Genomic DNA, 12503 nt, shown 5'->3' on the forward strand with positions numbered 1-12503 from the left:
CACAGTTCCAATCTCCCTATCCCACTTGGAATACTGTGCACAGCTCCGGTCTCCCTATCCCACTCGGAATACTGTGCCCAGTTCCGATCTCCCTATCCCACTTGGAATACTGTGCACAGCTCCGGTCTCCCTATCCCACACGGAATACAGTGCAGTTCCGGTCTCCCTATCCCACTTGGAATACTGTGCACAGCTCCAGTCTCCCTATCCCACTTGGAATACTGTGCAGTTCCAGTCTCCCTATCCCACTCGGAATACTATGCACAGTTCCAGCCTCCCTATCCCACTTGGAATACTGTGCACAGTTCCGGTCTCCCTATCCCACTTGGAATACTGTGCACAGTTCCGGCCTCCCTATCCCACTTGGAATACTGTGCACAGTTCCAATCTCCCTATCCCACTTGGAATACTGTGCACAGCTCCGGTCTCCCTATCCCACTTGGAATACTGTGCAGTTCCGGTCTCCCTATCCCACTCGGAATACTGTGCCCAGTTCCGATCTCCCTATCCCACTTGGAATACTGTGCACAGCTCCGGTCTCCCTATCCCACACGGAATACTGTGCAGTTCCGGTCTCCCTATCCCACTCGGAATACAGTGCAGTTCCGGTCTCCCTATCCCACTTGGAATACTGTGCACAGCTCCAGTCTCCCTATCCCACTTGGAATACTGTGCAGTTCCAGTCTCCCTATCCCACTCGGAATACTATGCACAGTTCCAGCCTCCCTATCCCACTTGGAATACTGTGCACAGTTCCGGTCTCCCTATCCCACTTGGAATACTGTGCACAGTTCCGGTCTCCCTATCCCACACGGAATACTGTGCACAGTTCCGGTCTCCCTATCCCACACGGAATACTGTGCACAGTTCCGGTCTCCCTATTGCACTCGGAATACTGTGCAGTTCCACTCCCTCTCTCTCCCTGCTTTCTCTGTCTCTCTTTTTCTCTCTCCGTCTCTCTGTCTCTCGCTCCCTCTCCCTGTCTCTCTTTCTCTCTGTCTCTCTCTCTCCCACTCGGAATACTGTGCACAGTTCCGGTCTCCCAATCGCACTCGGAATACTGTGTAGTTCCTCTCCCTCTCTCTCCCTGCTTTCTCTGTCTCTCTTTTTCTCTCTCCGTCTCTCTGTCTCTCGCTCCCTCTCTCTGTCTCTCGCTCCCTCTCTCTGTCTCTCGCTCCCTCTCTCTGTCTCTCGCTCCCTCTCTCTGTCTCTCGCTCCCTCTCTCTGTCTCTCGCTCCCTCTCTCTGTCTCTCGCTCCCTCTCTCTGTCTCTCGCTCCCTCTCTCTGTCTCTCGCTCCCTCTCTCTGTCTCTCGCTCCCTCTCTCTGTCTCTCGCTCCCTCTCTCAGTCTCTCTCTCTCCCACTCGGAATACTGTGCACAGTTCCGATCTCTATTATAAATTGGATATAGAGACACTGGGGAAGGTGTGAGGAAGATTTACGAGGCTGATCCCAGAACGGGGAGATTGTAAATATCAGGAAAGATTGAACAGACCGGGGATCCTTTCTCTAGAAAAGAGAAGGCTGAGGGGGGAGTGACCTGATCGAGGACTCTAAAATAATAGAGGGGGGTTCCGATAGGGTCAAGGTGAATCTTGTCGATGTGTTTAAGGCAGGAGGGGGAAGCTGGATAAACACATAGGGAGAAAGGAATAGAAGGATGTGGAGAGGTGGGGGTGATTGGAGGGTGGGAGATGAAGGAGGGGGTGTGTGGAGGCTGGTGTGGGGTCAGAAACACCGGAACAGAGCAGAGGGGCCGAGTGGGCTGTTCCTGGGCTGTAATGTTATCAAATGTATATTGATGTCTTTGGTTAGAGTAGCGTAAAGGCAGATACCGCTGTAATGTTGTGTGTGTGTTCTCTCTGCAGATCTGCTGGAGTTGAACAGTTGATGTACATCAAAGAGGATCTAATCATTCCACATGTAGGTGCTGTTAGGGGCGCGTCATTAACAGACGTGTAATCTCACTGCCTGTCTGACAGAATGTGTCTGCCACCAAGAATTCTCACCCAACACCCCACTTTCCCGAGGACTCCAACTCCCCGCACCCTTTAATATCCCACCCAGTTTAATCCCAGTCTCCCCCTCACTCCCCACACCCTTTAATATCCCACCCAGTCTAATCCCACTCTCCCCCTCACTCCCCGCACCCTTTAATATCCCACCCAGTCTAATCCCACTCTCCCCCTCACTCCCCACACCCTTTAATATCCCACCCAGTCTAATCCCACTCTCCCCCTCACTCCCCACACCCTTTAATATCCCACCCAGTCCAATCCCACTCTCCCCCCTCACTCCCCGCACCCTTTAATATCCCACCCAGTCTAATCTCACTCTCCCCTCACTCCCCACACCCTTTAATATCCCACCCAGTCCAATCCCACTCTCCCCCTCACTCCCCGCACCCTTTGATATCCCACCCAGTCCAATCCCACTCTCCCCCTCACTCCCCGCACCCTTTAATATCCCACCCAGTCTAATCCCACTCTCCCCTCACTCCCCACACCCTTTAATATCCCACCCAGTCTAATCCCACTCTCACCCATCACTCCCCGCACCCTTTAATATCCCACCCAGTCTAATCCCACTCTCCCCCCTCACTCCCCGCACCCTTTAATATCCCACCCAGTCTAATCCCACTCTCCCCCCTCACTCCCCGCACCCTTTAATATCCCACCCAGTCTAATCCCACTCTCCCCCTCACTCCCCGCACCCTTTAATATCCCATCCAGTCTAATCCCACTCTCACCCCTCACTCCCCGCACCCTTTAATATCCCACCCAGTCTAATCCCACTCTCCCCCCTCACTCCCCGCACCCTTTAATATCCCACCCAGTCTAATCCCACTCTCCCCCCTCACTCCCCGCACCCTTTAATATCCCACCCAGTCTAATCCCACTCTCCCCCTCACTCCCCGCACCCTTTAATATCCCACCCAGTCTAATCCCACTCTCACCCTCACTCCCCGCACCCTTTAATATCCCACCCAGTCTGACCCACTCTTCCCCCTCACTCCCTGCACCCTTTAATATCCCACCCAGTCTGATCCCACTCTCCCCCTCACTCCCCGCACCCTTTAATATCCCACCCTGTCTAATCCCACTCTCCCCCTCACTCCCTGCACCCTTTAATATCCCACCCAGTCTGATCCCACTCTCCCCCTCACTCCCCGCACCCTTTAATATCCCACCCAGTCTAATCCCACTCTCCCCCTCACTCCCCGCACCCTTTAATATCCCACCCAGTCTAATCCCACTCTCCCCACTCACTCCCCGCACCCTTTAATATCCCACCCAGTCTAATCCCACTCTCCCCCTCACTCCCCGCACCCCCCCTTTAATATCCCACCCAGTCTAATCCCACTCTCCCCACTCACTCCCCGCACCCTTTAATATCCCACCCAGTCTAATCCCACTCTCCCCACTCACTCTCCGCACCCTTTAATATCCCACCCAGTCTAATCCCACTCTCCCCCTCACTCCCTGCACCCTTTAATATCCCACCCAGTCTAATCCCACTCTCCCCTCACTCCCTGCACCCTTTAATATCCCACCCAGTTCCATCCCACTCTCTGCTTAACCTGCCCCACAGCCCCCTCCCTCTCTCTGTGCTCTGGTGTCACATATTCAATTTCCGCACTCGATTTCCTGGCACAAACCAATTTAAAATTCAGTGTTGGCCGTTCCCATCTGCTGTGTGTGTATGTGTGCGTATTATACAGCAGAACGAACAGTGGGATGCCTTCACCTCACAGTGCAGCAGGATCGCTGGGGGTCCTCTGCCTTCTTGTATGACGGTGCGGAGGTTGGATGAGGGGCGGTCACACGAAGATAGGCTTGTGGGGGAAGGGGGAAGATGCCACCCCCTCTTGGGGTGAATCCCCTCTCAGCGGACTTTTTCATTTCTTCCCTTTTTCTCCCCTGCAGCACCACACTTTCTACGATTTCATCGTGACCAAGGCCAGGGGGAAAAGCGGTGAGTTTCGCTCTGCCCCCATCCTTCAAACATTTACCTGATTTCCTTTCGAGGGTTAAGATCGAATCTCCGCTCCGCCAGTGCTATCAGCCAGCTTCCCAGTTCCTCGGTCAGGATATTTTTACGCCACAGGAGGGGGCTGGTTGACGAACACGCACGCCCCACTCACAAGAGCCAGAAATCGCGGGAGGGGACTTCGAGTGGGCATCAAGACCTCACCGCGCATTAGTGCAATATTCTGGGTGGAGGGGCCCTGCCAACACTGAGGCTGGCGATTTAGCCTATCGAGGGGCGGATCGGACGCAATGTTTACCAGCCGCGTCTGCCTTTTGCAGCTTAGCGAGCCACCCAATTGGCTCGGTGGCCATTTTGTTTTGGCTTCAACCACAATCCAGGGGCGGGACGAACTGTCGGGGCCAAGGTTAAATTGACAAACGTGTCTGGGGACTGAGGTCCACAACTGATGGCGCTGCCTGGGCCACTCTTCACATAGATTTTTTTTCCATCGCTATTTATTGTTAATACCTGGGACATTGTGTGCCGTTTTGGTGTCCTTATCTGAGGAAGGATGTCCTTGCTATAGAGGGAGTACAGCGAAGGTTTACCAGGTTGATTCCTGGGATGGCAGATCTGTCATATGAGGAGAGACTAAATTGACTAATATTACATTCATTGGAGTTTAAAAAAGTGAAAGGGGATCTCATAGAAACTTATAAAATTCTAACAGGGTTAGACGGGGTAGATTCAGAAAGAATGTTCCCAGTGGTGGGGGAGTCCAGAACTAGGGGTCATAGTTTGAGGATAAGGGGTAAACCTTTTAGGACTGAGGAGAAATTTCTTCACCCAGAGGGCGGTGAATGCGTGGAATTCAAAATCATAGAAACCCTACAGTGCAGAAGGAGGCCATTCGGCCCATCGAGTCTGCACCAACCACAATCCCACCCAGGCCCTACCCCCACATATTTACCCGCTAATCCCTCTTAACCTACGCATCTCAGGACTCTAAGGGGCAATTTTTAACCTAACCCGCACATCTTTGGACTGTGGGAGGAAACCGGAGCACCCGGAGGAAACCCACGCAGACACGAGGAGAATGTGCAAACTCCACACAGACAGTGACCCGAGCCGGGAATCGAACCTGGGACCCTGGAGCTGTGAAGCAGCAGTGCTAACCACCGTGCTACCGTGCCGCCCGACAGAAAGTAGTTGAGACCAAAATGTTGCATGATTCCAAGAAGGAATTGGATATAGCTCTTGAGGCTAAAGGGATCGAGGGATATGGGGGGAAGGGAGGGGATCAGGATATTGAAATCAATGATCAAAATGAATGGCGGAGCTCTAAGGGCCAAATAGCCTACTCCTGCTTTTATTTTCTATGTATGTTCACAGGGGGTCAGCAGCTCCTGAGATTGTTCCACCCTGCCGCAACCCCCCCCCCCGACCCAGCGCATGCCTCATGCCGGATGCCTGTTAATTGTCCAACCAGCGTGAAATTGCACTGTGCAATCAACATCACATTCTGCATCAGGTTCCAAGAACCAGACCCCCTCCCCCCAACTGCGCAAGCCCAATCAGTGAAAGATTCAGGCCCCCTGGTTATCTCCCCCCCTCAGCCCTGGGGGAGACAGTTGTCTCCTTGTTTAATTTATCTGGGGTGGGGGGGGAGGGGGTAGGGCAGGTTCAATCAAGGCACTCAATAGAGAGTCGCACCGTCATCTGGAAAGGAGAGAATGGGCAGGGCTGCCGGGAGCAGACAAAGGGAGTGGCTCTGGGTGAACCGTGTGCCAAGAGAGCTGGTGCCACGACGACGGGCTGAATGGCCTTCCTCTGCACTGTAACTACTCTGCAATTTAGTCCCAAGTTCTCCATGATTTTGAACGCCTCTGTCATGTCTTAACCCTCAGCCTTCTCTGCTCTAAGGAGAAAAAGCCCAGGCTCTCTCCACATGAACTGAGAGAGAGGGGGTCTGTCTCTCTCACTCTCCCTCTTTCTCTTCAACTCCTTCTCTCTACACACCCATCTCTCTACACACCACCCTCTCTGCCTCCCTCTATCTCTCTCTCTCCCTTGAGCGGCACAGTAGTTGACACTGCTGCCTCACAGTGCCAGGGACCGGGTTCGTGGAGTTTGCACATTCTCCCTGTGTCTGCCTGGGTTTCCTCTGAGTGCTCCAGTTTCCTCCCACACTCCAAAGGTGCGCGGGTTAGGTGGATTGGCCATGCTAAGTTGACCCTTAGTGTCAGGGAGATTAGCAGGGTAAATGTAGGGTTACAGACATAGGGCCTGGGTGGGATTGTTGTCGGTGCAGCCTTGATGGGCTGAATGGCCTCTTTCTGCACTGGAGATTCTATGATCCTCACTGTCTTTCTCTCTCTCTCTTTCTGTCTTCCTCTGTCTCTCTTTTTCTCTCTCTTTTTCTGTCTTTCCCTCTCTCTGTGTCTCTTGTCTCTCTCTCTCTCTGTCTCTCTCTCTTTCTGTCTCTCTCTCTTTCTGTCTCTTTCTCTTTCTGTCTCTCTCTCTTTCTGTCTCTTTCTCTTTCTGTCTCTTTCTCTTTCTGTCTCTTTCTCTTTCTGTCTCTTTCTCTTTCTGTCTCTTTCTCTTTCTGTCTCTTTCTCTTTCTGTCTCTCTCTCTCTTTCTGTCTCTCTTTCTGTCTCTCTCTCTCTTTCTGTCTCTCTCTCTTTCTGTCTCTCTCTCTTTCTGTCTCTCTCTCTTTCTGTCTCTCTCTCTTTCTGTCTCTCTCTCTTTCTGTCTCTCTCTCTTTCTGTCTCTCTCTCTTTCTGTCTCTCTCTCTTTCCGTCTCTCTCTCTTTCTGTCTCTTTCTCTTTCTGTCTCTTTCTCTTTTTGTCTCTTTCTCCCTTTCTGTCTCTCTCTCTCTTTCTCTTTCTGTCTCTCTCTCTCTCTCCCTTTCTCTCTCTCTCTCTTTCTGTCTCTGTCTCTTTCTCCTTTCTGTCTCTCTCTCTCCCTCTTTCTCTTTCTGTCTCTCTCTCTCTCACTTTCTGTCTATCTCTCTCTCTCCCTTTCTGTCTTTTTCTCTTTCTGTCTCTCTCCCTTTCTGTCTCTCTCCCTTTCTGTCTCTCTCTCTTTCTGTCTCTCTTTCTGTCTCTCTCTCTTTCTGTCTCTCTCTCTCTCCCTTTCTGTCTCTCTCTCTCCCTTTCTGTCTCTCTCTCTTTCTGTCCCTTTCTCTTTCTGTCTCTCTCTCTCTCTTTCTGTCTCTCTCTCTTTCTGTCTCTCTCTCTCTCTTTCTGTCTCTCTCTCTCTTTCTGCCATCCCGTCTTTCTTTTTTGTGATTTTCTTTCTTTCTTACAAGTGACAATCAGCTGGAGTGATCTTTAGATGATTGGCATCGGGAGAAATGATTCTGATGGGACACGGGGTGTCCTGGACACCAGTTTGGGGATTTGGAGGGGTCAGCGAGGAGGGTGGTGGGGGGGGAGAACTGTGTGGCAGTGCTCGTGTTCCCACCCTGGACCCGAGCTGAGGAATCTGTCTGAGTCACATTCACTGCAGCAGCTCTCTGGGCAGTGTGGAATGGGGAAGGTTGTACTTTGTAGTATTCTTGGTAAATCCCATCTCCTCCTGTTCTCGTCTGCAGGACCGCTTTTCAGCTTTGATGTTCACGATGATGTCCGCTTGCTGAGCGACGCCACAGTTGAAAAAGATGAGGTACGGCAGAGCCTAGAGGGTGGGAGCACTGTCTCCCCTCTCCCCCTGCTTCAATCAGCCTCTCCCTCTGTCCATCTTGCCCTCTGTCTGTCTCACTCTGATGTGGAGATGCCGGTGTTGGACTGGGGTAAACACAGTAAGAAGTTTAACAACACCAGGTTAAAGCCCAACAGGTTTATTTGGTAGCAAAAGCCACACAAGCTTTTGGAGCTCCAAGCCTGAAGAAGGGGCTTGGAGCTCCGAAAGCTTGTGTGGCTTTTGCTACCAAATAAACCTGTTGGGCTTTAACCTGGTGTCGTTAAACTTCTTATTGTGTCTCACTCTGTCCATGCCTCCCTCCTCCTCTCTGTCTGTCTCACTCTCTCTGTCCCTCCCTCTCTCTGTCCCTCCCTCTCTCTGTCTGTCTCACTCTGTTAGTCCCTCCCTCTCTCTGTCTGTCTCACTCTGTCCATCCCCCCCTCTCTCTGTTTGTCTCACTCTGTCCGCCCCTCCCTCCCTCTTCCCGTCCCTCCCTGCCTCTTTGGCTGTCTCACTCTGTCCCTCCCTTTCTTGCAATCTCTCCCTCCCTCTCTCGTGCTCTATCCCTCCCCTCCCTCTCTCGTGCTCTGTCCCTCCCCTCCCTCTCTCATGCTCTGTCCCTCCCTCTCTCGTGCTCTGTCCCTCCCTCTCTCGTGCTCTGTCCCTCCCTCTCTCGTGCTCTGTCCCTCCCTCTCTCATGCTCTGTCCCGCCCTCTCACACTCTGTCCCTCCCACTCTCACGCTCTGTCCCTCCCTCTCTCGCGCTCTGACCCTCCCTCTCTCGCGCTCTGTCCCTCCCTCTCTCGCACTCTGTCCCTCCCTCTCTCGTGCTCTGTCCCTCCCTCTCTCATGCTCTGTCCCTCCCTCTCTCGCGCTCTGTCCCTCCCTCTCTCGCGCTCTGACCCTCCCTCTCTCGCGCTCTGTCCCTCCCTCTCTCGCGCTCTGTCCCTCCCTCTCTCGCGCTCTGTCCCTCCCTCTCTCGCGCTCTGTCCCTCCCTCTCTCGCGCTCTGTCCCTCCCTCTCTCGCGCTCTGTCCCTCCCTCTCTCGCGCTCTGTCCCTCCCTCTCTCGCGCTCTGTCCCTCCCTCTCTCGCGCTCTGTCCCTCCCTCTCTCGCGCTCTGTCCCTCCCTCTCTCGCGCTCTGTCCCTCCCTCTCTCGCGCTCTGTCCCTCCCTCTCTCGCGCTCTGTCCCTCCCTCTCTCGCGCTCTGTCCCTCCCTCTCTCGCGCTCTGTCCCTCCCTCTCTCGCGCTCTGTCCCTCCCTCTCTCGCGCTCTGTCCCTCCCTCTCTCGCGCTCTGTCCCTCCCTCTCTCGCGCTCTGTCCCTCCCTCTCTCGCGCTCTGTCCCTCCCTCTCTCGCGCTCTGTCCCTCCCTCTCTCGCGCTCTGTCCCTCCCTCTCTCGCGCTCTGTCCCTCCCTCTCTCGCGCTCAATCTCTCCCTCTCTCGCACTCTGTCTCTCCTTCTCTCGAACTCTCTCCCTGGAGACCTATAATTCAGGCCTGACACTTAATCCCCAGTGCCGGTATGGAGGGAGCGTCGCATTGTCGGAGGGTCAGTGCTGAGGGAGCACTGCACTGTGGGAGGGCCAGTGCTGAGGGAGCGCCGCGCTAAGGGAGCGCCGCACTGTGGGAGGGTCAGTGCTGAGGGAGCAGCGCACTGTTGGCGGGTCCGTGCTGAGAGAGCGCCGCACTGTCGGAGGGTCAGTGCTGAGGGAGCACCACACTGTGGGAGGGTCAGTGCTGAGGGAGTGCCGCACTGTGGGAGGGTCAATGCTGAGGGAGTGCCGCACTGTCGGAGGGTCAGTGCTGAGAGAGTGCCGCACTGTGGGAGGGTTGGTGCTGAGGGAGCGCTGCACTGTGGGAGGGTCAGTGCTGAGAGAGCGCCGCACTGTGGGAGGGTCAGTGCTGAGAGAGCGCTGCATTGTGGGAGGGTTGGTGCTGAGGGGGCACCGCACTGTCGGAGGGTCAGTGCTGAGGGGGCGCCGCACTGTCAGAAGTGTCTCTACCTCATCAGCTGGACAGAGCGTTTAGGGAATCTGGGGACTCATATTCATACATCAGCCAAGATCTCTTCCAAAAGAATCACATTTATCTCATTGGGAACTTATTGCAGATAAAATTAGCACTCACCTTATCTCTATCGCAACTCTGAGAACGAGGGGAATGCAGTCTATGTGAAAGGCAGTGGGCTGAGGGTAGGATAGGTCACTGTACAAATGCCGATTCTTATTTTTTAATAAATAAATGGAGCCCTTTTCAATTGTAAGAGACTAAAAGGTTATTTCCCCCTCTTCAAGTCACACGCTGGAAAGGTTGTCCTTCGGAGCTGGTATGAAAAGAACAAACACATTTTCCCAGCAAGTCGCTGGGAGCCCTACGATCCAGAGAAAAAATGGGACAAGTACACGGTAAGGTGCCTTCAAAATAGTCTCACCCCCATCCTTCCCCCAGGTCTCCTAAGTGGAATTCATTACCACAGAAAGCAGTTGAGGCCAAAACATTGTTTGTTTTCAAGAAGGAGTTCGATATCGCAACTGGGGCGAAGGGGATCAAAGAATATGGAGGGGAAAGGCGTGATCAGGATATTGAGTTGGGTAGTCAGCCATGATCATAATGAATGGTGGAGCAGGCTCAAAGGGCCGAATGGCCTCCTCCTGGTCCTATTTTCTATCTTTCTAGGCACCAATACACCTCGCATCAAAAGTTGAATATATTGAGTAAACGTGTTGTCTTGAAGGGGTTGGTCTTAACCAGTTGCTTTGGCTGATTCTAACTGTGCCCCTTTCTCTCTGTCTCTCTCTCTCTTATTGAAGACCAAATCAGACACTCCAGGGTATATTCTGAAATTAGCCTAGACCCTAATCTTTTATAACGTTGGCATTGGGGTGAACATGACTTGTTTCACTCCAGGTGTGATTCAGCTGACCCACTCAAAACAAACTTTATTTTTAAATATTACAAAATAGTTCAAGTAATACAAAAAGAATTAGCATAACTCTTACCAGTTGGAAACAAGGTATAATTTTTTAACAACTAGCATTCTCTACAGTACCAATGTAAGCAGTACCCCCATAGACATAAACCCCTCAAAGATTCAGCACCAAAAAGATATGCTCATGCGGGTACTATGTATCCAGCCTTTTAAGCCCTCTGGACAGATACAGAAGGATACCTGCCTTCCGACTCCCATACAGCAGCTTCCAGAGACAGAGCTACCTTCAAACAGCAAAATCTCAGAGAAGGAGACTTATTTCCTGGCAGGTTCCAGTCTCCAAGGCCAGAGAGAGAAAGAGAGGCACTGCTCTGGAAAAACTCCAGCAGCATCTAAGCTTGATTTTTCTGTGTAAGCCTAGCTCCCACCCAGTCACATGATTTTTCTGTCAATCAACCTAATCAAGCTCCGCTCTGCAAAATCCCAGGGGAAAGCACAAAAATAGCAGAACAGCATTAGCCCAGGTTAGACCAAACATTCTAGCAATTATGCTGCTGCAGTAACAACAGGGCTGTCGGATGCAAACAAAACAGCACTGATAATAACACAAACTGCTAAAGTAGTTCCCGCACAAGAAACATGACCCAAATACATTTCTGAAAGGCACATTTTCGTCACACTCTCTCTTTCTCATTTCAGATTCGGTAAAGGAGCCACAGCCTCAGACGACTGTTTCCCACCTGGTCTGGCGAAGGCTGATCGATGTGGGAATAACATCCGTTGTACATTGTGTTTTCGTGACGTCCTCCCCGAATGTTTCCCCACGTCCCCCTTCATCCCGGAACGTCGTCCTGCTCGATTCCAAGATGTCCATCAGAGGTTAAGACGCGGTGCAATCCTGGACTGACCCGGCCGTGTTTGCTTAGACATTATTCCCGGAGGACTGGTTAGTGTGTCCGGGGAAAACCCTATCCTGTACGTTCTGTCGAACACTCCTGGTGATGTCTTACTTAAAGATTACTGGACTGCATCCTCTCTCTTTCCGGTCTGTATTTTGTTAAACGGCTGTAACCGGTTTCGCCCCGAGGAGCAGGACAGTGTGTGTGTGTACAGGCGCATCTGCATGTGCGCGAATGGGATTGCTACACCACCCTGCCAAGCCAGGGAAAGGGGCTTGCAGGGGAGATCAGCCGGGACACCATCAATTTTGGCTGCAGGAAGAGACCAGATTGCATCTTTGTCCCCACACAAACTCCAGTCTCAGTGTGTATGTCTCTCTCTCTCTCTGCACTTCTCTCTCTCTCTCTCTCCGAACTTCTCTCTCTCTTTCTCTGCACCTCAGTAGTAGTTTTTTTTTTTCTCTCGGGCCCCTAGCCCTATAAATTGGTGCAGAGGAGATACCCGATCCTCTACACTGGTAGAGGATCCCACCCTTCCATCCTCCTCTAACCTAATTATAAGTGTGGGGAAGTTTTTTGTTTTCTTTTTTTCTTGCTGGTAATGGCTTCAGGGATGGCAGTTCAGGCAGTATGCTGCATCTCCTGTGGGATGTATGTGGTGAGGAAATCCAGTAGTGTTTCAGGAGATTTTAGTTGTAAGAAGTGCATTAGATTGCAGCTTCTGGAGGAGCGTGTAAAGGAGCTGGAGGGGGAGGTAGAGGAACTCCGCATAATTCGGGAGGCGGAGGTGGAAGTTGATAGGAGTTATAGAGAAATAGTAACTCCTAGAAATGAGGCTTGGGTCAATGCCAGGAGGAGGGGTAAGAAGCAATCGGGAAGACAATCCCCTGGGGCGGTTCCCCTCCATAATAGGTTTTCGGTGCTGGAGGCTACAGTTGAGGAGGAATCAACTGAGCATAGAGAGCAGATCTCTGGGGGTGAGCCGAGTGAGAAAGCTCAGGTGGTTAGGGGCTGTAAAA

At 52.4% G+C, this 12503-nt stretch overlaps 1 protein-coding gene across 1 annotated transcript in view; it reads left to right on the plus strand.

Annotated features, from left to right (window-relative positions):
• LOC144487905 (protein FAM50A) overlaps positions 1 to 11672 on the plus strand; it is a 31633-nt gene extending 19961 nt beyond the window's left edge. The window contains exons 6-10 of the mRNA XM_078205957.1: positions 1868 to 1922; positions 3926 to 3974; positions 7568 to 7638; positions 9951 to 10061; positions 11285 to 11672. Of these exons, the coding sequence (XP_078062083.1) occupies positions 1868 to 1922; positions 3926 to 3974; positions 7568 to 7638; positions 9951 to 10061; positions 11285 to 11293 (295 nt within the window). The 3' untranslated portion in view covers positions 11294 to 11672. The remainder of the gene's footprint in view (positions 1 to 1867; positions 1923 to 3925; positions 3975 to 7567; positions 7639 to 9950; positions 10062 to 11284) is intronic.
• The last annotated feature ends 831 nt before the right edge of the window (positions 11673 to 12503 follow it).

Source organism: Mustelus asterias, unplaced genomic scaffold (genome assembly GCF_964213995.1).
Source record: "Mustelus asterias unplaced genomic scaffold, sMusAst1.hap1.1 HAP1_SCAFFOLD_1120, whole genome shotgun sequence".
Lineage (NCBI taxonomy): Eukaryota > Metazoa > Chordata > Chondrichthyes > Carcharhiniformes > Triakidae > Mustelus > Mustelus asterias.